General features: G+C 37.6%; 1 protein-coding gene across 1 annotated transcript in view; it reads right to left on the bottom strand.

Moving 5' to 3' along the window:
- The window catches only part of KCNU1 (potassium calcium-activated channel subfamily U member 1), a gene marked incomplete at both ends in the record, with an annotated part of 106,337 nt that overhangs the window by 73,969 nt on the left and 8,624 nt on the right, over positions 1–23,744 (bottom strand). Inside the window, 12 exons of the mRNA XM_081129651.1 lie at positions 1,302–1,454; positions 3,281–3,350; positions 4,475–4,557; positions 5,674–5,779; positions 9,724–9,834; positions 11,407–11,498; positions 12,391–12,561; positions 14,404–14,479; positions 15,680–15,755; positions 16,696–16,807; positions 17,947–18,037; positions 19,130–19,191. Coding sequence (XP_080985777.1) covers positions 1,302–1,454; positions 3,281–3,350; positions 4,475–4,557; positions 5,674–5,779; positions 9,724–9,834; positions 11,407–11,498; positions 12,391–12,561; positions 14,404–14,479; positions 15,680–15,755; positions 16,696–16,807; positions 17,947–18,037; positions 19,130–19,191 — 1,203 coding nt within the window. The remainder of the gene's footprint in view (positions 1–1,301; positions 1,455–3,280; positions 3,351–4,474; positions 4,558–5,673; positions 5,780–9,723; positions 9,835–11,406; positions 11,499–12,390; positions 12,562–14,403; positions 14,480–15,679; positions 15,756–16,695; positions 16,808–17,946; positions 18,038–19,129; positions 19,192–23,744) is intronic.

Below are 23,744 nucleotides of genomic sequence, written 5' to 3'. Positions count from 1 at the left end.
GTTACCTTCCGCTTTCTAAGCATACAACACAGAGAGGATGTCCTGACAAGCCATTTCTTAGGCCATGCACAGTGACCACTAAGTGAAGGTTAATGCGTGGTCACTGGTAGTATCAAGCTCAGTTCCTGCTGCCTGATAGCCATTTCTATTTATCTGTATGTGATGTCTCCTCGCACTTGCAAGAAGGAACTGCAGAAGAATTCTGCGTGTTCCGGTTAGCATGGTGCTGGCCAGAGCATCTTTCACTTCTTTTGTTTTTCCTTAATAGCACCAGAAAAGGAACCAGAGAAGATGTAAACATTTTTTTAATTTATTGAACCAAGGGAGTAAAGTGTAAAGAGAGACCAGGAGAAAAAATGCATGTAAAAAAAAGCTAATGTGGACTCGTAATTAAGTGGAGAGAAAGGTCAGTCTCTGGAGGGGCTTTGGATAATAGGATTCCAGGCCCAGCTGAAGGTTAGGACCTTTCCTAGAGCATTTCACAGGAATGGCATTTGGAAGGTCATACTCTGTGCTATATTAATTCATTCCAACAGCTCCTTTTAGTTGCTTATTTTGTCTCAAACAAAGGTATCCTAGGACCTGATGTGGGAGATTGTGAATAGATAGCCAACAACCACAGGCATGGGGCATAGTGGTAGGACTGTAGATCAGACAATTCTAGCTCTTACTCACTTAATATATGACCAGGTTAGGTAACATCATTGACCCATTACTGGGATACTACCTTGAAATATTATTGAGGGGAAATATAATATATTTAAAATGTATAACACATAGTAGGCACTCAATATGAGGTCATTAGTATTATTACTGTATGCCCCCAAATAACCTGGAAAATTAGGTTTTAATTATTATTTGTATTATTATTTTTGTTTGACAAATATAATTATTTATTATCATGTTGACTATTGTATTTAATTTATGTTTAAATATATGACTTCTCCTCTAATAACATAACCTTTAATTATATTTCTACTTTCAATAAGTCAAAGTGCTCCTAAACTTACGAATACATTTACATTCATAATATCCGTGGAGCAGGTAAGAAGCAGAGTTATGGTCTCTATTTTGCAGATAAATATTCTTAGGCAAGGATAAAATAAATAACTTTTTTTTCAAGGTTAATGCAGTACCTGGGAACTCAATCTAGCTCTCGCAATCCCTTCTCAGCTCAAGCAGAAGTCAAATCTCCTTTCTTGGGGCCTTCATACTTTCCTCAATTTTTATATCTATATCTGATCCTAATATGTGAGAACATGGGGATAGAGCCAAGATTCAACATCAACTTACAAGGTTACCTTATGGTTTTGTTCAACAAATAGAGATGTTAGAAAGGTGCATAAGCCTGGCACCAAACAGCCTTGAGCGATAAGTCCAAGCTTTAATTCAGCAAAGCAGATGATGTTGTCTCCAGTAGTCCAGTTCCAGCTGGGAATCTTTGGCAGAAAATCCTGTTTCATGGTAAAAAAGTGGTCAAACATTAAATATAATTTGAGAAACTCCTTTGTAAATGAATGTCTTTATTTTACTTTAAAGCATTTATTGTGCCCAGGTCAGCAGAAGTGATAAGAACGAGTTCAACATTTAGAAGTGGTTAGTGGTCAACTGTTCCACTGTTTAAAACGAAACTAGTTATAGACGCAAATTCAAGTGACATGGCTTAGACCTCTAATTGTACTCCGCATTTACAATCTTTTTTGTTTATTTGGTTTTTGGAGGGTTTTGTTTTTATTAAGGTATAATTGACATATAACATTATATTAGTTCCAGGTATAGAGCAAAATGGTTCAGTATTTATATACATTGTAAAATGATCAGCACAATAAGTCCAGTTAACATTCATCACCATAGTGGTTATTAATTTTTTTCTTGTGATGATAACTTTAGAGATTTATTCTCTTAGCAACTTTTAAATATATAATAAAGTATTATTAACTATAGCCACCATGCTGTGCATTATACCTCCATGATTTTTTTTTTTTTTTTTTAACTGGAAGTTCGCACCTTTTGTCCCCTTGCACCCATTTTTCCCACTCCCATCCCTGGCTTCCCACAACCACCAATCTGTTCTCTGTACCTATGAGTTCAGGGTTTATTTGTTCTTTTGTTCATTTATTTATTTGTTTTTATATTCCATATATAAGTAAAATCATAGCAATAAATATCTACCTTGAGAAACAAGAAAAGTCTCAAATAAACAACTTTTGGTTGTCCTTAACTTTTACTTTTGACTCTTTACTGTGTCTCGGTGTGGGTCTCTTTGAGTTCCTCTTACTTTGAACTTTCAGCTTCCTGAATCTAGATGTCTGTTTCAGTCTCCACATTAGTGATATTTTCAGCCATTATTTCTTCAAATAAGTTTTCTGCCTCTCTCTCTCTCCTTGTGAGACTCATAATGCAAATGTTGGTCCACTTGATATTGTCCCATCAGCTGCTTAAACTGTCTTCACTCATTCACTCTTTTTTCGTTTTCTTTTTTGCTGCTCTGGTTCGGTGAGTTCCACTACTCTGTCTTCCAGTTTGCTGATCCTTTCTTCTGATTCATCTAATCTGGCTAAGCCCCTCTATTGCATTTTTCAGTTGGCTACTATATTCCTCAGCTCTGTGGCTTCTATTTGGTACTTTCTAATATTTTCTACCTTTTTGTTGAAATATTCACTTTTTTTAATCCATTCATCTCCCAAGTTCAGTGACATTTTTATGACAGTTATTTTGAACTCTCTGTCAGGTAAATCACTTACCTCTTATTAAGGCATTTTCCTGAGGTTTTATCTTGTTTTTGTGTTGTTGTTTAGAACACATATTTATGTTTCTTCATTTTTCTTGACTCTGTTGGTTTTTATGCATGAGAAAAACACCGACCTCTCCTAGTCTCAAAGAAATGGCCTTGTGTAAAAGATGAACCTTATCAATCAACCCTGATCTAGCTCTTAGTTGTCTCTCAAACTTTTGTAATTGTCTAATCATCCCACTTTAATTCTAGTAGCTACCAGTAGTTGAGAGTGTCCCTCTCAGTGCCCCAAAGCAGAGGACCTCATTCATTACCTAGATTCAAGCAGCTTTTAAAGGACACAATTATAATATCTTTCTGAATTTACATTCATAAGCGATTAACAATCTCAATGAGACTCCAAATTTCATTTACAATTGGCAAAAACTTTTCAAGTGTAAACCCATTTGGAAATAACAAATTCATCTATTACTTAGATGAACTAAATTCATCTAGCTCCACAGACTAAAAGACGAGGTGACTAGATAGTCTAGGAAGTTACAATACCTTGTTATGGGATTGAAGTATCTGTATGATGACTCTAGTTTTAGGGTAATAGTTCTTGATAGAGAGTACCCTGCATAAATAACAAATATGTTCATTAGTAATGTGCCACCTACAATGTCTTTGTACTATCATTCTATTCAGAGTTAAATTGTTATGTGGGTAAGCATTAAAAAATGACATATTACAAGTTTCATTGTTATGCTATTCCCTAAAAATGTTCTGTTTAATAGAACACCCAATTAAGGGTGTAGTTGTTTTAGTGACTTAGTAAAATAAATCTATGGAAAGGTCAGCTGTTGGTATTAGGAAATTATGGTCTTCTGGGACCAATTCTTGAGAAGGAAAAAACAGTTTCATATATATTTTAGCCTTCAAATTCAAACACATTAGTTTCAAGAAAAACTAGAGATTGAATGACTATCTGTAGCTTGAAATAGCTCATAGATTATTTTATCTAGCTTTCTCATTTTACAAATTAATAAACTAAAGTCTGTGCCATATTTACTGTATTATGCATGGTGAAAATTCTCAGCTATTTCTTATTATTCATAGAGTCACCTTTAGCTATTTATACTTATTTTGTCTTTGGGGCCAGAAAATCATCTGGATTAAGAATAAAGCCTTTGTCATCACAAGGATAGTTTGAATCTGTTACCACAAGTCAAGTTCCTGCTCATAGATAGTTCAGAGTTAAAGATGGTAACTCTAGTTCTAGCCATCTTAAAAATAATTTCCAATAGTCACAAACACATCATACAGAACCAAACACAATCTTTCACCAGAACTACTGGAAAAAAAATTCCCAATAAGTAAAGTCTACTAATAGGGTTCACATATCACACCAATAGCATCTCTATTTTTGAGGGGGAGAGGACATTAGTTACAATGATGCTATCTGAAAAGTTATCAATTATCTGCATGCTTGCTTTTTAAATTTATATAGCTATTATCCATATGAAACATCAGGAAAGTATGTGAACAAGCCCATAGACACTCAGTATACTATATTTTCAATTATTTTTCATACATTTGCACCATTTCTGGGGGCAAAAAAATAGGCAGAAATTTGGAATATGATGAACCTAGTGCTGTGATAGATGACATCTTCTGTTCAGTCTATACACCAGGCTTTATTTTAAAAGAGGCAGAAATAAGTCAGTATTGGAGCATAAAAACACAGTGCCAGCTTCATACCTCATAATGTTTGAAGTGTCTTCAGCATTTGAATCACTGCACAAGGGGTTGGCTATAATCAGGCATGCTTCCGCAGATTCCACCTATTCTTCAAGATTGGACAGCAACCATCTTGTTAATTACATGGGAAATGCTGTAGTGTGTCTCTTTTGGGTTTCCTTAGCTTTTTCCCCCATAAAATTTCCAGTAAGAAACAGAATGCACTTGGGAAGGAGTTGTGATAGGGATTAAATTACATCAGGATCATAATCCTGCAAATGCTACAAGGGCTGTGAGGACTACAATGGATGGACTAGGGCACAGGGTCTCCAACAAAGGTGTCAGATTGCTTTAAAATGGGTAAAGTGCATAGTTATATTTTCCCTATCATCCTAACCTTCCATGTATGCCTACTGATAAGTAATGAGATCTTTTTAAGCAATTGCCTGTATACTCATTTGCCTTTCAGGACACCAAAGAATGTAGGAACTGAAAGTCTGCTTAGCTCAAAGTAAACAGTCATTCAATAACTGGATTCTGAACCTTAAGATTCTAGAAAATTGTTGATGTGGCTCTTATAAAACCAAGGTGCAGGAAAGAGAAAGATTATTCTGAGTCTGTCATTTTCTGCTTTAATTCTTTATGTTAACTCTATATATCTCTGCTTTAAAAAAAAACTGAATGCTTTTGGTTTATATGATTCTGTGAAACCTACAAAATGAGAGGAAGCTTGCTTTGATCTTAAATGAAAGCTGTCTAGAGGGCTGGCCTTTAATCATTAGTTTTAGCTTCAACCTTAATGGGATCTCTGTTATTTTCCTTCATGTCTCTCCTATCAGAAGGCACATCAGTGTGTTCAGAGGTTGGTAAATCTGTGCTCTGGTAAGAATCCCATTTGAATGGTAAGATCAAACACACTTTTGCTAGTCATAATGTTTTCAGATCTCTTGGACTGTGAAAATAAAACTGCTCTAGGTAGAGAATTTAGTGAAATAAATAATTCAACTGTAAGTGTAGATAAATGGTGAGGTCCACTTAATATTTGTCAAGGAGAAATTGGAGGTCAATTACTACATTTCTTTTATGATAAGTTTTTAAAATCAAGAAAGTCATTTTTTCCCAAATTTAAGGGTCTGGCATAATGCTTTTGAAAGAGAATATATTCTATTATCTTAACTGTTGCAGCTGAGGTTAACTACAAAGAGAAAAAAAGCTCTTACCGCAACTCGCCTCAGATCTTCCCACTTTAATGCAGATCCAGAAACAAAAGTTGTGTAGGCCATGTAGCATTTAAATATGGTTTCTAGTTCCAAAGAAGGAGGAACCCTGAAGAAAGGAGGGAGGGCCAAAGAAGAAAAAGGATGCTTGACTTTGCTTAAGATACTGTTATATTTATTTGCATTTAATAGAACCCCTAAACTCCTCTTGGAACACATCTATATTCCATTCATTATTAATCCACATGGTTAGGTGATTTGACATCACTAGCCTAATTCCATGGACGTATCTGAAGCTCAGGTCTAATTTGGTAAAGGAATAGCCTATGTGTAAACATTTGGGAGAAACTGCCTATAGCCATCTTTTTTTTTTTTTAATTTTATTATTGTTTAAAATATCTGTAGCCATCTTTTAAAAACAGTCTACCACAGTCTTCCTTCTGGCTTCAAGAATTCACATCCCTCCCCTGTACACAATATTCTCATGTCCTCCCCCAAAAGTCTCATCTCTTTATTGCAATCAGGTCAAAGTCCTGGTTTTTGTCCTCTTAAGTCAGTTCTAGATGTGGATGGGGCTCCTCAGGTATAGCCTCTCTTCACCTGAAGGCCTATGAACTAAATAGATGTTTTATTCTCCCCATCTCCACACCCAACATACCATGATAAGGAATGAAAAGCTGCAATAGACATTCCCAATCAAAAGAGGTGAGGGTGGTGATGAAAAATAATTTCTAATCACTAGAAATTATCACAAAGATATTCTGAAATCTATCCGAGCATATATTATTAGGGCCCCCCACTCCAGGGACAGAAGTTTTTTTTTATTAAAGCCAAGTTCTGTCCTTACGAGCTAATCCATTGTTCTTTTCTATTCTTGTCTCTCTCCTCTGACCCTCTGAGCTATCCTTTCTTTTCCCCAATAAATGTCCTATGTTGGTACTTGAGTAGCTTTCTCATCTTGATTCCTGCCTGTGCTACGTTGGCATTTTTTTCTTTTCATTTTGAACTCTCTGTGTCCCTTTTACCCCAAGCTGACAGTACTTTTACCAGTAACATTTTGTTTAAAGCATAAACAAGTTTCTATATATGTTATTCAGGCTCATGGCATGCCCACAAAGTCATGTTTATGATTCCTCTGGTTGAGAGATCCCTCTCTACTTTGAGAATGTCAGGATTCTGGGAAGAATGTCCTAAGGTTCTTCAAAGTCCTTTGCCTAACTTGAAAGGAGCATCAATAAATCATTGCCGTAAATCTTTCTGAGGTCTTCAGCTGCATCCTTGATTGGATCTTGACCTTTGACCTCGGGGTCCTATTTTATAGGTGGCCTCCTGGATTAGATTTTTTTTCTCCAGAGGTTATATTCCTCTTTGATATTTTTTGGCCAGCTGGAGAGACTGCTCTGGGACTTCTAGATTTCCTTTAGGTTCTGCTTGAAGACTGAAGAGTTTCTTCTTCAGCTCAATTTTCTTACTTTATTGTACTTGATGATATGATAGCAAATGACACCCAGCATTCTTCTGGGAAATTTTCTTAGCCAGCTTCACAACTGCACTAGGTACATTTTCTGTCTTCCATGTTACTTTTAGTGGCATTGTTACCAAATTCTGCTTTTCTTCCAGTACCCAAGAGCAATTTTCTCATTGTTCTTCTGGCCTCTACTGAGTCCCCACGCAACCCTCCAGCCACTGCCTGCCACTAGTTCCAAGGAAAAAACCACATTTTGGCTTTTGTTATGACAGCACCCTACTTCCACTACCACTTTTTGTTTCTGCAAAACAAACTCGTCTAGAACTTCTTGACCTAAAACAACGATAATGTACTGCTTCTCATGATTTTGTGGTTGGCTGGTCTCAGCAATGTAATTCCACATAGTGTTGACTGTGACCATTTGTGTGGCTACATTCATCAGGGAGTGTGACTGGGAGCTGGAATGACCAAAATGACTTCACACACATGATTGCTGTCTCAGCTACCTGACTAGAGCAGGTGAAAATTGCCTGGGCCTTCTCTCCAGCAAGTTAGTCTGACTTTTTATATGGTGGCTTTAGGGCTTAAGACTCTCTTGGAGTGAAAAGTCCTCTTAAAGGCCAGGCCTGGAACTAGCAAAGTGTTATTTCTGCCACATTAATTAAAACAAGTCACTGGTTAGTTCAGATTCAAAGTGAGGGGAAAGAGATTCTGTCTTTTATTGAGAGGAGCAGCATGAATGCGCAGTAAGAGAAGGAAATGTTAATAGCTATATTAAAGGAAAATCAACCACAATTACAGATGGCGATAGTGCTTTAAAGGAAATATAACAGAGTCAAGAGACAGAAGGATTAGAAGACACTGATTTTTATAGATTGGATGGGGAAGGTCTCTCTGAGTGCTAAAGAATGAAACTAAACTGATCATATAAAGGTAGAAGAAATTCTGAGCAAAAAGAATCAATCAATGGAGTGGCCTTTGCAGAAATTCAGGAGAGACAAGATACTAACTGTGAACAGGGTTGTAACAGTGGAAATGAAATGGTAGAAAGAGAATTAGAACTTATTTAGGAGACAAAATTGATGATATTGATGAAAGTATACATAGGGTTTGAGGAGACAGGAGTATCAAAGACAATGCTTAGTTTCCCGTTTTAGCTGTAGAATGTGTCCTGAATAAGAGCAAAATGTCATTTCAAGTCTGACTTATTTACTGAGTGATGTCTAAATGACGTATTAACAATTTGGGGAAGAAAAAGCAATTAGTTTCCTTCACATTACACAAAATCAATCCCAGAGAGATTAAATATTAAAAATTTTCCATATGAAAACATAGAAATGGTAGAGAAATATTTGCTTAATCCTAGAACAGAGAGGCCTAAGAATGTAAGAAAAGCAAGAAACAAACATAAAAAAGGGAGTGGATGATTGAAGTGCATGTAAATCAAATGCCCCTGTATTAAAATAAAAGCACACAAAATTAAAAGGCAAAGAGGGATAAAATTATTTACAACATATGACACAAAACAGATAATATCAAAATACGCTGAGTGCTTAAAAGTCAGTAAAATAAGCTCACTGGCCTCATAGAAAGGAGGGTAAAAGAAATCAAGAGGAATTTATTAAAACACACAAAACTTGTTCCATCTCACTCGGAACCAAAGTTGTAAAACAAAACAATTAGAAATCATTTTGCCTACTTCAAAATCTTTTGGCATTAAATATACATTTCCCAGTGTTTTACCAATATTTGACTTGGACTCCACTTGTGAAAAGGTGAACTGCCCCCAGCCGGTGTGGTTCAGTGGTTGGGCATCAACCTAGGATCCAGGAGATCCAGGTTCGATTCCCAGTCAGAGCACACGCCTGGGCTGCGGGCTCCATCCCCAGTCAGGGGCGTGCAGGAGGCAGCCAATCAATGACTCCCTCTCATCATTGATGTTTCTATCTCTCTCTCTCCCTTGCCCTTCTTCTCTCTGAAATCAATAAAAATATATCGGGGGGGGGGGGGGGGAGGTCAACTGTCTAGAATGAAAACATCATCAAAACATTCTTTTGTGCATCTATTTGAACTTCAGATTTCCAATCCTGGTAATTAACAGTTAGAATGATAATTATGAAGGGTAGCAGACTTGTGCACAAGATTACGGTCATATACAGTAGTAAGTATAGAATAACCTTAATGATAGGGAATCACTTAATGGTACATATACAGAGAAACATCTGGCAAGATATAGTCCCAAATTTTTTCAGAAGTTAACTCTGATCATGAGATTGCTTTTTTCGTTCTTTTGGCTTCTCATTGTTTCCTACTTTTTCTATGAATATTACAAGGGTAATTTTCTTCCATTAAAAATATTCGCACATACTATGTCTGTGTCCATGGGTTATGCACATATGCATATAAGCTCTTTGATGAATCAGACAATAGTATGGGGAAGGCCTGGGGTGGGGTGGAGGGGATCAATGGGGAAAAAAAGACATCTGCAGTACTTTCAACAATAAAGATAAATTTAAAAAATAAAAAATATTCACACATATTTCAAGTATTAATTTAGAGCCCATGAACCAAACAGATATACTTACTCTCCCAGAAAAACAATCTCGGTGTTGATCTGCCCTGATTTATGACGGAGAAAATTCCTCAGGAAAGCAGTTACACTGTCCACAGTGATGTTTCCACAGACCACAATGAACCTAGGTAGCAAGAACATGTCAGGGGGATCATCCCAGGAAAGAAGTATCTTCCTGTCCAGATTTAGAGACTGACAATTCGCTTAAACTTAGTTTTAAATAAATTTGGTACTTGTGCTTGAATCACCCAGATTTTAAAAATAGAAACACTGAGGACTGCATCTCCATTATACAAAAGCAGCACCAGATTTCTGTCTTCTCTAGTTCATCTCATATAGGGCATAACTCCACCCATTTGAATTACACATAGCTTTTTAGGAGTACAGCAATAACTACCATAACTGCTAGGTTTTTCATGGTTATTTATAACTTACAATGGATTGCAAATGTGTAATTTTATTTGACTTTCCACTTGATTCCTGATTGGGTGATATAGTCGTTTGTCACTGAGGAAAAACTGAGGCTCAACGTGTTTCCTTGATTTTCCCATAGCTAAGTGCTATGGCTGAGGTAGCACTAGAATCTAGGTTATTTGTGTTTATCTCCCGCATCTAAAATTATCCAGGGGTCACACACACACACACAAAAGTGAGTCCAATAAAGAGACACCTAGGACAGGCGCAAAATTATAAGCATGTAACTTTTATGGTGGAAAATAGTTGTCAATTTCCTTAGACTGAGTATATATATTTTTAAAACCTACTTTTTCCTTTACTAGTCATTTAAGAAAATGAGTGGCGTAATTTTAGCTTAAATGTACCTTAAATTTTCCAGACCTTACTGGCTGATTTAGCATGGGTCACACAGCGCTTTCCCCAGATACACTGGCTCGAACTTCGGCTCGTCTAGTTTATTCCCTTGTTTTGTTCACTGCACTATGTTCTTAGTCCTAGGTCAGCCTTGGTTTCAACCACTGTGTTAAGAGGCCACTCCAGGAGCATCTGACTCCACTGTGCCTCATTCCTCCACAGTGGAGAGAGACTAAAATTTAAGATCTCCAATTCATTCTTTTTTTCTTCGGTCTGAGAAAACATAATGGAAACCGAGGTAACACATATCCACGGAGAAACAGGGTACAAACAACTCTGCTTTCCTCCTGGGAACAAGTGGCTGCGGCCTGAATGGAGGGCATCTATGAAGGACTGGCGAGGAGGCTGAAGTCGCTTCTCACTCCAGGAGACCTCTGCCCAAGAATGAGCCCCATATGGGTTAGGGGGGTTTTGTCTCAGACACCTGAATTAATTATTTTAAATTTGAGCCATGGCTTGGGTTTGATCTATTATGTAGAATTCGCCTGAGTTAACCACATGCTTAAAATGAGTAAGGCAATTAGTAACAGATATAAGAAAATAGTGATAAGGGAAGCTCAAATATTGTCACAATCAGTATTTGACAGAGAATGACAATATTATCTGCCATTTTAGTTGACTTAATGCCCTTATGAGCATCTATAGAGTAGTTTGTATCAAGTAGCAAATATTATCCTCTGATGGTATTTATTTTAGCACAACCCTCTTTAGTGAATGAAGGATCCTCCCAATATATTCACCTAGGCCAAGCCAGAGGTGCTTAGAAAGCCGTATGTGATAAGCAGAATATTTCGAAGTGTAGAAATTGTATTTGAATGCTACTCACTTCTTTCCTTTGAGCACTTCGTAAGAACTGGTGTATCTCCTCTGGTGAACAAAGAGTTCCACTATCTCGGGGATATAATTTGCAAATAGTATCTAAAATAATCAACAAATAAAAAACTCAGGTCTCCTTATTTTAAAGGACACTCCAAAATTTCGAGATTATGAAGGAGAAAGCAGGTACACAAAACTCCCACCTACAAGGGGCATCACCGTGAACTACATTTTTAAAGAGACACCCTCTTTCCTTTCTTATGTCAGTCTTTGCATTCAGTTAAAATGGAATAAAATGCTTTTCAGAATTCTAGATGATGAAAACAGTAAAGGACAAGCAGAAAGGCAGGCTTCCTACCCATTCTGTCTCCCTGTTGCTACAAAGTGCCCTTCTGACCCTTTGACTTGCTGTTATTTAGGGCCTTGGGGAAAAAAAGAAAGCATGTGGGACAGAGCACAGTGAAGGGACAGTGAAATGAGGGGGTGTAGCAATGTGGACACTGGAATATCAGAAAAATGAGGTTATAGAACTTGGTGTGGCTTTTAAGGAATTGAAATTAGAATCTAAAAGAAAAGGAGACATCCACTGTCCTTGACACACACTCCTGAACCTCTCACGGATGTTCACTTATCTGAAGCAAAAGGCTCACTTGTTTGAATTGGAAGGAACAGAACTTTCTTCAGATCAAACCTCAACTGCCCTTTCTCTTTGGAAGAAAGACTTTAATCTGGGGGGCAAACGACGAAGGAAGGTAGAGGTGCTGAAGTCAACCAGAGGCGAATAAGGAAAGTCTACTGGCAACCAAGCAGTTACATCCTGTGCTCCAGGGGATGCAGTTTAGGAAAATGTGGGATCCATATATCTTTTCATTTTCATTTGACACCTGAATAGTGTAACATTCACTCTCAAGCCTCTATTGCTTTACGTCTCACCATTAACCAAATGCTTTTTGTTTACTTGCTACATTCAAAAGATATTGAAAATATTCTTCACCAAACTCCCCAGAGTGAAGAACATAATGAAGGTCCGTCCTAGGGATGTCTTGGCTACCACATCTCCGAAGCCAACAGTTGACGTTGTTGCCATGACCAGGTAAATGGACTCAAAATATGATAAATTCTGTGAATTTTTACCCTTGAGCCAGGGATCACCAGAATTCTCCACCTGTCCAAAGAGAAGAAGACTCAGGAAAGGTCTCTGAATGGAATCCTAGGGAAAGTTTATAAAGAGTAGGCAAAATGACTTAATTCAACTCAGATGAAATACTAAATGATTCCTAGGCAGCTGTGAAAAGTTGGCAAATTGTGGGCAGTGATGACAAAGTCTTGTTTCCTTTCATTGTGATTATTGCTGAAATCCAAGGGGGCATGTAGCTGGAGCCCATGCTTGGGATGCTTCATAGTGAAATTTACTGCCTGCATCTCTTTCTTTTCATTCGGGCACATCATCACATCCCGGAGCCATCGTGGACACCAAAGGCTCTCAGGCTGAGCAGTTACTACCCATTCTCATTTTTCACCGGATCAGGATTATCTTCCGTTAATGGAAGGAGCACTTCATTTAGTGCGCTTAACCTCATAAAACCAAGTGTCTAAGGAGGAGCAGGCAGCTGAGCATCCCAGGTTATTTCCCCACTCCCCCAAAAATCTCTTCAGCGATTAAAAACACTCTGAAAAATATTTACTCTGATTTCCCCCCTAATTCTCTACATTTTAAGGAAACTAAATTTATCAGGTTATCTTTTTATGTGAAATAAAAGGAGTAACTTAGGCAGCAACACTATAATTTATGTACATATAGTATATATAAATTTATTACAAATATACACTATATATTACAAATAATATATAACAATTATGTGGAATACATACAATTTTCAATTTTCCTTTTTTCCATTTTTAGACATGTTTCCAAATAGCTTACACATATATTTCCTACGTGTGTGTGTGTGTGTGTGTGTGTGTGTGTGTACATGTATATTCCACCCAGGAATATAAGAATCACTCGGGACAGTTCCTTTTAAACTAAAACTTTAGTGTCTTTAAACAACATCTTAGTACATAGTTCCAATCATATCCTTCTACAACATGTACAAACCAAAACTAAATTGACTTCAACCTGGAAATCTCCTTCACAATAATTTAACCCTTTGACATTTAACTCACTCCCTTTGCGAGTATTATTTCAGTGTTGAGAAAGGATGTGGCTGGTTTCAGATTTCTTTGATAGTTCATATCACAACTTGCATTTGGTGTTTAACATTTTTCTTTTTTCTTGTTATTGTTTTAACTAATTTTGAGGGAAGGGCTCATGTGAAAATGATTTCTGCTTTATTTATTTTTTTTGTTTTGCTTTGCTTTTCTCAAAGACCTATGCAGGCTTTTAACATCTCGCTTCAATTTCTGCATTCTCTAATGACTGCTCCTCAACTGTCCTAGAGCAATAAAGCCTAGGAGGTCCCGTACTATTGTTGAAATCCATTTATTATATTGCTGATTAACATGGGCTAAAAACTAGCCTTTCCAATAGGCAAAGGAGGCAGCTATGTATACAGGTTAATTTCAGGAGAACAAAGAAATCCCCAGAACTCTCCTTTGCAACTCAGTAACAACTCCCCCCGATTCTCCAGCTTTTATACGTGTCTCTTGCTGGCTTCATTTACTTGACTTTTATTCTTTTATTCTTTTTCAAAATGCTGGAACCCTTATGAAGATGCAGTGATCAATTTTCCCTATTGCTCATGCCTTTGAAGGGCAAGCTTTGTTGGATCCTTTTCTGAGCACAGGTTGTAAAAGCTGGAAGAAGGCATGTAGGAACCTCGAGTGTAGGAGATACTTATCTGTCATAAATAGGGGAGTGGAGCAAACCCTGAAAAGGGAAGTAAGATGATGAACTTCACACTGGTCACAGTGATGGAGACAGGAGCTCAGAAGGATTACCTTCATTTCTTAAAGAAAAGACATTCGTGCTGACTGGCAACATTACAGAGTTTGATGAGATGCTTACCAGGTGAATGAACCCAGCAGCCGTGAACCAGGTGCTGAGAACTATTGATAACAATTTGGAAAACTTCACTGAATTGCTGGAGGAAGAAAGACAGAGAACTGTTGGGTTCTGACAGGTTCCAGAACAACACAAATAATTCATCCTCTAAAACCTTGTTACTCAAAGTATGGTTCACGGTCCTGAAGCAATGATATGCCTACCTGGGAATGTATTAGAAATGCAGAATCCCAGCCCCCACCCCGATCTACAGATCCACAGTGTTACAAGAGCCTCTGCTTGATTCATATACACATTAGAGTTGAAGATGCACACCTCTCACACACACCCAGTTACACACACTTGTTCAAAAAGCCTAGATTTTGTTATGATATCCACTAGCCTAATATTACACTTCTTTTAAAAGCAAATTATATGAGTATCATCATAAAATAAATTTAATATATTGATATTTTCCCTAAAGTAATTGTGCAAACTGCAGCGCCTCGGGAATCCAGAGTGGGCTTGCAAAATGAAACTGAGTAGGTCACAGAACTGTAGTTACATATTGCTAAACTCATACCAGGACCTCTGAGAAAGAGGATCAGACAAGCTCCTGTCTCCTAAATATTGCCCTAGCGTTTAGATGAAATCTCTGTAGTTTTCAGGCAGGGCCACCTGTCACACAAGGACAGCCTTTTAAGACCTTGACTTCTCCATGATGCATAAACATTTAGTAGTGAAATCTGCCTGGCCTGCAATATTTGATGCTTCTAGTGAGAATGCAGAGGCATGGAAATTGAGTGGGTAACGTAAGACCAAAGTGCTTAAAACTTTATAAGTACTGCTGCTCATAGGTAGTTTGAATATATTTTTTGAGACATGTGGAAGCAATAGTTCACTGTGGCTACTGGGCAGCTCTGCTGCTCAGAGGGATTGTTTTAGTTCCTAGGGAAACACGGTTCATAACAGCAAATGTATGAAACCAAAGCCTCTGAATTATTTTGATTTCTTATTTGGGTGATGGTGGTAGGGAATTAAAGCCTAAATGGACTTACACATTGTAGCTCTACAGAACAAAGAAGAAACAAAATCTTTGAATTGATTGCAAACTTTTCAGCCAGGGTGTGATGTTAACACAGTGGGAGAAAGAGAGCAAGTAATATCTTAGGAGCTATGGGACTTCATGATTTTTCCACTGGAAGTCTGATCAGAAATGAGTTGAATTGAAGGTGTAGTTAACATGTTAATTTCCTAATCCAAAACAGTGAGTGAGTAGTAATTGAGAAAGGGTATTTACCTGGTCCTGGTGGCTCTCAGAATTTGCAAGATTTGAGGGAGCTCTAGCAGCCGCAATGCTCTTAAGAACCTTAAACCTAGAAAGCAATAGAAAGGAGAACTCTGCCAAAAGAAGAGGGTTACTCTAGAGAGTGGTCTGAATTATAATACAGTGGGGAGTGATTACACCCTCTCTCTCCCTGAAATGCTCAAATATATGTTATAAAGTTGTAGATTTAAGAGTGTGAGCTCTAGTTCAAATCCTAGCCCTGACACTTAGCTGTTATAATCTAAAGCAATGCCCTCAACTTCTCTAGTTCCTCATCTGTAAAATGGGAATTATAATAGTACCTACCTCATAAGGTTGCTGAGCTAATATAAAGCATATAATAAGCACTACTCATATTTTACTCTAAATTCTTCCTTAGAATAAAAAAGCAAATTATTCCTTAAACCACTTAAACTTCTGATGACAGAATGTCTATGATATGTTCCTCACTGTTTGTATGATGCTTACTTTACGTAGTTTGATAATAATGATAGCAAGAAATAATTTGTAGCTAATAAATAAAATTACACAAAATTGGTAAAAGCTATGTAACCCCAATGCAGTGTCAATATGTCCACCTTAAAGACTAAGTAGCTAAATAAATCTCTAATATGTCATAACATGTCTGGATTATGAAAAAGCTTTCAGACCAAGGGAGGCTTTTCATCTCTCCCAATGCATGTGGGATCCCAGTACAAAGGGGCCACAGGGGGAGAGGATGCTGGGGCCTTGCCTCTCAAGTTATGGATGAGACAGTCCTTTAACAATAACAAATATTGACACTTATTGTGCATCAGGCATGTCATATTGCCTGATGTAAAAAAATAGGGGAGGGTGTTCTGAAAATAGATTATAAAACCATACAAGTACAGTGAGAAATTTGTTTTTTTTTAAATGGCATTTAGGCATTAAAGGGAAATGAAGGATACTTATGAATGAATGTTAAGTTTTTTTTAAAAGATCTCTTCCGATTCCCACAATATACTTACCTAGCCAATTACTCTTCAAATAATATGAAATAAAGGTTGGTGGAATGGTAAATATGTCTACAATTGAATTCATCTCCAACCAGAACCTGATCTTGTCATCAGCTGCCAAAAACTATGAAATGGAAATAAAAGACCCCAAATTCTGTTAACCTCAAGAATTTTAAAGTGAACACTGAAGTGGCTTTATTCAGCTACATTTCATTCATCAACTAGAGCTTTGATCTAATTCTATAATATACATATATACACACACAAATATATTTACATAGCTATATATGAGATATATGTTTATATAGCTATGTAGATACATATATATTTATGTACATATAAAGATTGTCCCTTTAGTAGGTGTTCAATAAATAAACAACCCCATTTTATCTACTGGATGGATCTTAACTCTTACACTTAACTCTCTCACTTAACCCTCACACCATGATCTTTCTGCTGCTCCTAGAGCTTTATAATTATCTAGCTAAAACCCTCTGTTTGTGAGTAATGAGGAAACATGATCTAGGGTGGTCTTCAATAGAAAAAGTATAGCTAGCTATCTACAAGTTTGGCTGACCAAGGCCTGTGCTTATGAGCTTCCCTATTTAGATTTAGAAAGTGAGCATTTCCAGAAGGGAGAGTTTGCTGTAAAAAAGAAGATTTTGATGGTCAGTGTGGTTAGAGGACACTCAGAAGGATAGTCATAGAAACATATTACACACATATGTATAACACATCTTTTATATATACATAAAAACATGGGATGAATAAATATACTGAAATCTAGATTAAAGATGTGTTCTCAATAAATGGCTGTGGAATGAGAGAACTATTCAATATATGAGTGTAACAAAAATGAAGCAAAGATATAAAGTATTTTATATAGTTACATGGCACATAAGCCACCAGTGAAGCCAATGACATTTTCAGAGGCCTGTTGTTAGGGTTCTTCCAGCTCATGATTATGGGTAAAGCTTTCTCAGCAGTAGGTGAAGAGCCAATAAGGAAGGCAGTGTGACAGGGTGATATTTTATAAAAAAAAATCACTTTCATTTGTGATGGAATTTTTGGCCTGGTTTACAGCTTCAGATACAAGAGAGAGAGCTACTCTGTCTTACTATAGACTTAACAATTTAGGGCATAGACCCTTTAACTTCAGAGCCTGACAACATAGGCCAATTGTATAACCGAAGCACACACAGATCTCTCTATGTTGTACCTGTTGTGTTTGTCTGTTTACTCCCACTTCCAACAGGTACTTACTCTCAACCCAAAATAGAACGTAAAGAAAGCATTGAAAGTCAGATCAATAGGGATGGTTTTGTCTTCATATGAAGAACAGCTTCCAACAGGGCTGGAATAGAAACAAGGGCAGTTTATAAAGATGAGTGTTTTAAAAGCTGTGTCTACAGAGGACCAAATAAAAAGAAAGAGTAGGCAATTTTTTATTTATTCATGAATGCTCAATCCAGACACTTAAGTCCATATCTCAAGGAAGTTTCTTTTATCTTGGGAGCAGACACATGCATGAATAAAACCAGTAGACTGTTCATAGAGCTGAAAATAATGGGAAAATTACCTGCTCTTCCTTTCCTAGTGCTTATTGCTTCTATTTCTGTTTTAGCAGCGGGGATTCAGAGGCCTAGAGATTTGGCAGCTCTTCTTGGTTTTCGAGACCATCTGCCCAGCAGGAAGTTTAAGGTTCTGTGCCCTTCTGATATAGAGCTACTCTAGATCCAATAAACTGACCCAAGCCAAATTTAAAAAAATAATTTCCTGAAAGATCAGTAAGGAATTCACAAAGCTAAGACTTCTAGTTTTCCTAGGGTTTCTAAAGCTGTCTGACTTCTGTAGCCCTGCAATCCCAATTTTGCTTCAGCTGGGAATCTAAGGTAACTCCCAGAAGATCAGCATGGAGTTCAGGTTAGGTAGGGTTCTGTTCAAAACACCATCTTCACTTTGGCATAAAAGGAGGAAATGCCTTCCGAGAAGAGCAGTCAATAATCTGCTCCTTTATACCAAGTGAGGCCTAGCATTTTCCTTTCTCAAGACTGTCCAAGGTTGTTTGAAACCTATGAGAAACCCTGAAATGACCACAGGACTTCCACTTCAACGTCTAAAGGGTCCAAAGGCATATAAAGTCCTCCTAAGTGGCCCAAAGAAGAGGGCAGCTGGAGGCCTGCAGTCCTAGAGACTAGGGAGCAAATATGTGCAGGGAACCCCAGCCTCTGGCAATGCAGCATGGTAGGATGCAGAAGCAATGTGTGCACTTTTTGTGGAGTTGGTTTTAGTGCTCCCTGGGGGGAACTAAACACTTATCCTTTTATATGAGCTTGTGTATGTGAATATATTTGAAAGTACATTAACCATTTTTCCTGCCAGAGCATCCCAAATTCACTGGAAACATAATGAATAGAAGACACAGGTGAGTAGGGATTTTACTCACTCATTAGAGTTGATGAAATAAATTATAAGAGACCCGATGCTCAGTACAAATACAAGGATCACCTGAAAAAATAAAAACAGAAACCAATGTACAAACCCATTTTATTGATGTGAAAATAGATGAATGAACAAATCGACAAAACTGTGTTTTCTTTTCATCTTGCCTGTACATGTGTAGCCATGTTTTTCACAATTTGCTTATGTTAGCATTCATTCATTTATTTATCCATTCATTCTTTCAAGAATGACCGATAGGACCTTTAATGGGAATTCAATAAATGAACACGTACCCACCCACCACTTTCCTTACCTTACTGCAACTCTCACACACTTCGTAATAGTTTGTCCTTCCTGCTGCTCCTAAAACTTCCTAATCTCAAGAAGTTCTGTTACTCATTCATTCATTCATTCACCCATCCATCCATTCATTCACTCATCAACCATTTATTAAGTGTTTAATATAGGTTATGTGCTTTATTACATGCTAGAAAGTGAGGACTGACAGATATAGACTTTGGAGCTGAATTGCCTGTGATATTATAGAAGAAACAGTCCCAAACATGCTCATGTAAAAGATGGTCAGAATTTTAACACGATAAAAAGTGCTACCCTGAGGAAAAAAAAAACCACTAGTGCTGTTAACTTGCCAATGTATCTGGTCTATAAAATAAGTAGAACTTGTAGAATATAATTAGAAAATTCTCCATCCAAAATCCTGGATGCATTTGGATGAAACTTTTTGCAGCCCTGCTGACTTTTCGGGTCGACTTTAGGTAACTGGACATTTCTCCAGTTATTTCTAGTTTCCAAACCATTTGTTTCTTTAATATGTTCAGTCCAGTGAGGTATTAATAATATTAATAACAATAGTGAATTTTATTTACAACTAAAGCTTTACACTTTTCCAGCTCAAGTATTCCTGGGGCAGGTTACCTATACTAAGAAAGAGATCAGTTTCTTCTCTATTAACCCTTTTGGGGGGTTTTATTCCTGGTTGCCCAGTGGCCAGGCTATCTATGGCCTCTGCAGAACTGTAGGTCAGTGTGGAGGAGTGAACATAAAGGGAAGGTCAGAGCGGGAAACATTGGACTTGACAGGTCTTAGTCCACTATGTTCCCACCCTGGGGCTCTCTGAGCATGGGAGGTGTTTGTTTACTTTCATGAGTTCTTTCATTGCTCTTTGAGAACCCAATTCAAGTCATTCAACAATTATTTCTTTAGTACTTATCATGACCCAAATATTATTCTGGTGATTGGGATATATCGGTGAACAACCTATACAAAGATCCCTGCCTATGTGGACCACAATTGACACGATATGTTAAAAATACATGCTAGGAAAATAAAGTAGAGCAAAGTAAAGGGAATCAGACATGCAAGGGCAGGGGCCAGAAGAATTGCAGTCTTGATAATATTTAATTGCTGTGTCCCATTTGTGGTTTCTGTGAATTGTGTGAAAGTATATCTCTCACTGGTTGCTCACAAATCTTCTTTTGCTTACCTTACACTCCTATATTCTGCTGGAAACCTTACCCTCCAGACACCTTCTTTTGGGTCCCATGTGTGAAAAGCTCTCACATGGGAACCACGTCTGGCCCATGGATCAGCTCAAGCACTCTTTGTTCCATCCAACGCTGGAAGGAGAGATTATCTTCGGTGTGGCAATTTCTCTGGCATAACGCAGCTAGTGGGACAGTCACTTATTACAGGTGAGCCAGCTGTCAGTTCACTGTGTCCCCAAAGTTCCAGGAGATACAAATTGAAATTTCTGAGTAGTCTCTGGTAAGCCTCTTTCTTTAGGCTTCACATGACAGGATATCTCCCCACACTTCTGCCACAACAGAACTTGTTCCAAAAATCCTTTTCTATTTCTAATTTACCCTAATTTACATGTGGTTGGGTAATGTGCTAAGAGCTTCAACTGGGTTTCTTCTAACTACTTCGCAAGTGGCAGTTTGCAACTTACTTAAAACATGGGAGTTACTGGCACCTATTTTAACATCTAAATTAAGTGTTGATGAGATATTGCTAAGCTCAGGAAAAACACTGGGAGTGGATATGTGGACACGTATCTATATCAGCATATTAATAATTATTAATGCATAGTTTTCATGAAATTGCTTTTCTTTTCTTTACATATGGACATATTTTTCTCTTTTGCTAAATTTCCTAAGTGATTCTTCAAATATAAATCATATACTGACAAGCTTCCAGAAGATGGTGGTAGGCCATATGTTTACAACCCTCCAAATCATAGAAATTAACAAAAAAGAAGAAATTTGTAGTTTTATTGAAACTGAGAACAATACAAACCTCATGTTACAAACCCTAAAGAACATTATGCAGAAGCAATACATAAAATCTGCAACATGTATGCCAAACCAAAAGAAAGCACTGGGACCTAAAAGCTTATGAACACTGTTGAATCAGGTAGGAGTGGGAGACAATTCTGAGAAGACCTCTAGGGTTGCAGGGGCAAAATCTGAAAATGCTGGCTGTTTGGCAGGGATAGAAAACTCTCCACCTGAGGCATAGGCTGGAGATGGAGCCATTGAGTCAGAGGGGCCTAGAGGATGCATCCTAAAGCCACACAGTTGAGGAGGAACCCCTGAGCTAGAAGCAACACTTTTTCTTCTCAGAAGCACCATGGAAAGCAGTCAGAGAAAAATAAACTGAAGAATTTGAGGCTTTGCCCAGAGAGAGCCTCCTTTGCAAAGCTGCTGGCCACAGCATTATCCCTAAGGCTTGTTTGTGAAAATACACAGTAAATTGAGGCTTTGATTTCCAGAGTGGGGCTTAAATCCCCGTTTAGTTGGTGGATAATTATGAGCATCTTCAGAGTACAAACAGTAGTAACGTGGTTAACAAGGGACCCTATGAATACTCTAACCAGCTTCTCTTAAGAATACCAGCAGACACTAGAAAATTGACAGTTATATGGGAAATGTAAGAAGACAGGAGGATCAGGCAAAGAAAATAGATGAAATGACCTCTAACGAAAGAGTGAACATAGACTATGTAATTAAACTTTTAAAAATGACAATTACTGTCCCTAGTGAGATTCTAAAAATCTGTTAAATAGTCCTGGAGGATTTGAAAGGCAAAACGAGAATATGGGGGGTCACACAGATGTTGGAACTGCAAGAAGCTGCACCTCAACACTGGCTGAAAGATCGACAAAAAGAGGTCAGGATTTTCAACATTTAGCATCTTCCAAGAGGTGCTTTTGGGAGCTGAGGTTCAGACCTGGGAGGAGGGGTCCTGACTTGGCTGGTAGTGGGCCCTCTGAGCAGATGCTGTGAGCCTGGTTCTGTCAGTGTTGAAAAAGAATTAGGAATAGTTTTTTCAGTAGCCATCTGACTGCTGAAAAGCCACTGAGCAGGTGTGGCTGAAAAATACAGATGCGAAACACGGAAGGAGCCGTTTCCTTCCCCTCCCCTAGGCTTCCTGCGTCCTGTACCCGGTGTCAGCAGAGCCTCACTAGGAGCATTAGGGAGCTCCCAGAAGGTACTATAATTGCTGAGCCCTGGCCTCACTTCACAAAGCAGGGGAGAGAGGGTGGATTTGGAGCTGCAAGATAACAGCTCAGCATCTAGCAGGTAGCCTCAAGTGCTAGAAGACACTGAAACAACACTTACAGAGATTCTAGAAAAAAGGATTGTAAGCCAAGAATTCTACCTCCAACCAAATTGCTGTTCACTTGAGAGAGCAAGATAAAAACCATTTTTGGTATTCAAGGATTCAGAGATTATACCACCCACACCTTCCCTTGCAAATGAATATGGGAAGTACTTAAGAAAAAAAATCAGAAAGATAAAAGTGCTGCCTAATGAAAGGTACAAATAATGCAATTTTTGACCCTAAAGCAAATATTAAGAAAAATAAATCTTAACAGGTGTAGAATGCTAAGAACAAAATAGTAATTTAGAACCAAATGTTAGATTAGTTCAGTTTCTGGAAGGAAAGATGGGTGATGTGACAAAGATCTCATGCAAGAGGAAGCTATGAATATAAAATGTGCAGAGATACAAAGATAAATCCAGAACAGTAAGTTTGTTCTGAATTTGATTTACTTAATATGCTTAGGCTATTGCATTAAGAATGGAATTATCCAAGTCAAAGATCCAAGACAATAAATAAAAGTAATAAAAAGTAACAAATCAGAAATGGAAATATCAGCTAATAGTCAGTGCTTTACATGTACTATCATATAATTTCCCTATAACACTTTAAAGGAGGAGTTTCACATTAAAAGAATGAAACCCAATTTAGAAAAACAAACTTGCCCAAGATTACACAGTAGGAAGTGGAGGAGCCAATACTGCATCCATGTCTCCCAAAATTTACAGCCACCATGTAATTCTGCCCCTCCAGTAAGATACGGAACCTAGACTGGGATGAGCTTAGTTGTGTACCTGATACCCATTCTCTCTGTTTTTCACTAACAGACATCCCATTTGTCTTTTTACACCACTGATATTAGATATTCTATTATGCAGCAAATTCAATGTCTAAATATTACAAAGACCAATAAAACAGATCACCATAAGAAGAAGAATTCCCCTGGTGAATTAACAAATAAATTTATTCTTAAGTCAATAAATGAATAAAAATCC

Source organism: Miniopterus schreibersii (genome assembly GCF_964146895.1).
Source record: "Miniopterus schreibersii genome assembly, chromosome: 2".
In the NCBI taxonomy this organism is placed as follows: Eukaryota; Metazoa; Chordata; class Mammalia; order Chiroptera; family Miniopteridae; genus Miniopterus; species Miniopterus schreibersii.
Note: the sequence above shows the minus strand (reverse complement) of the source record. Positions and strands in the feature narration are given on the sequence as shown.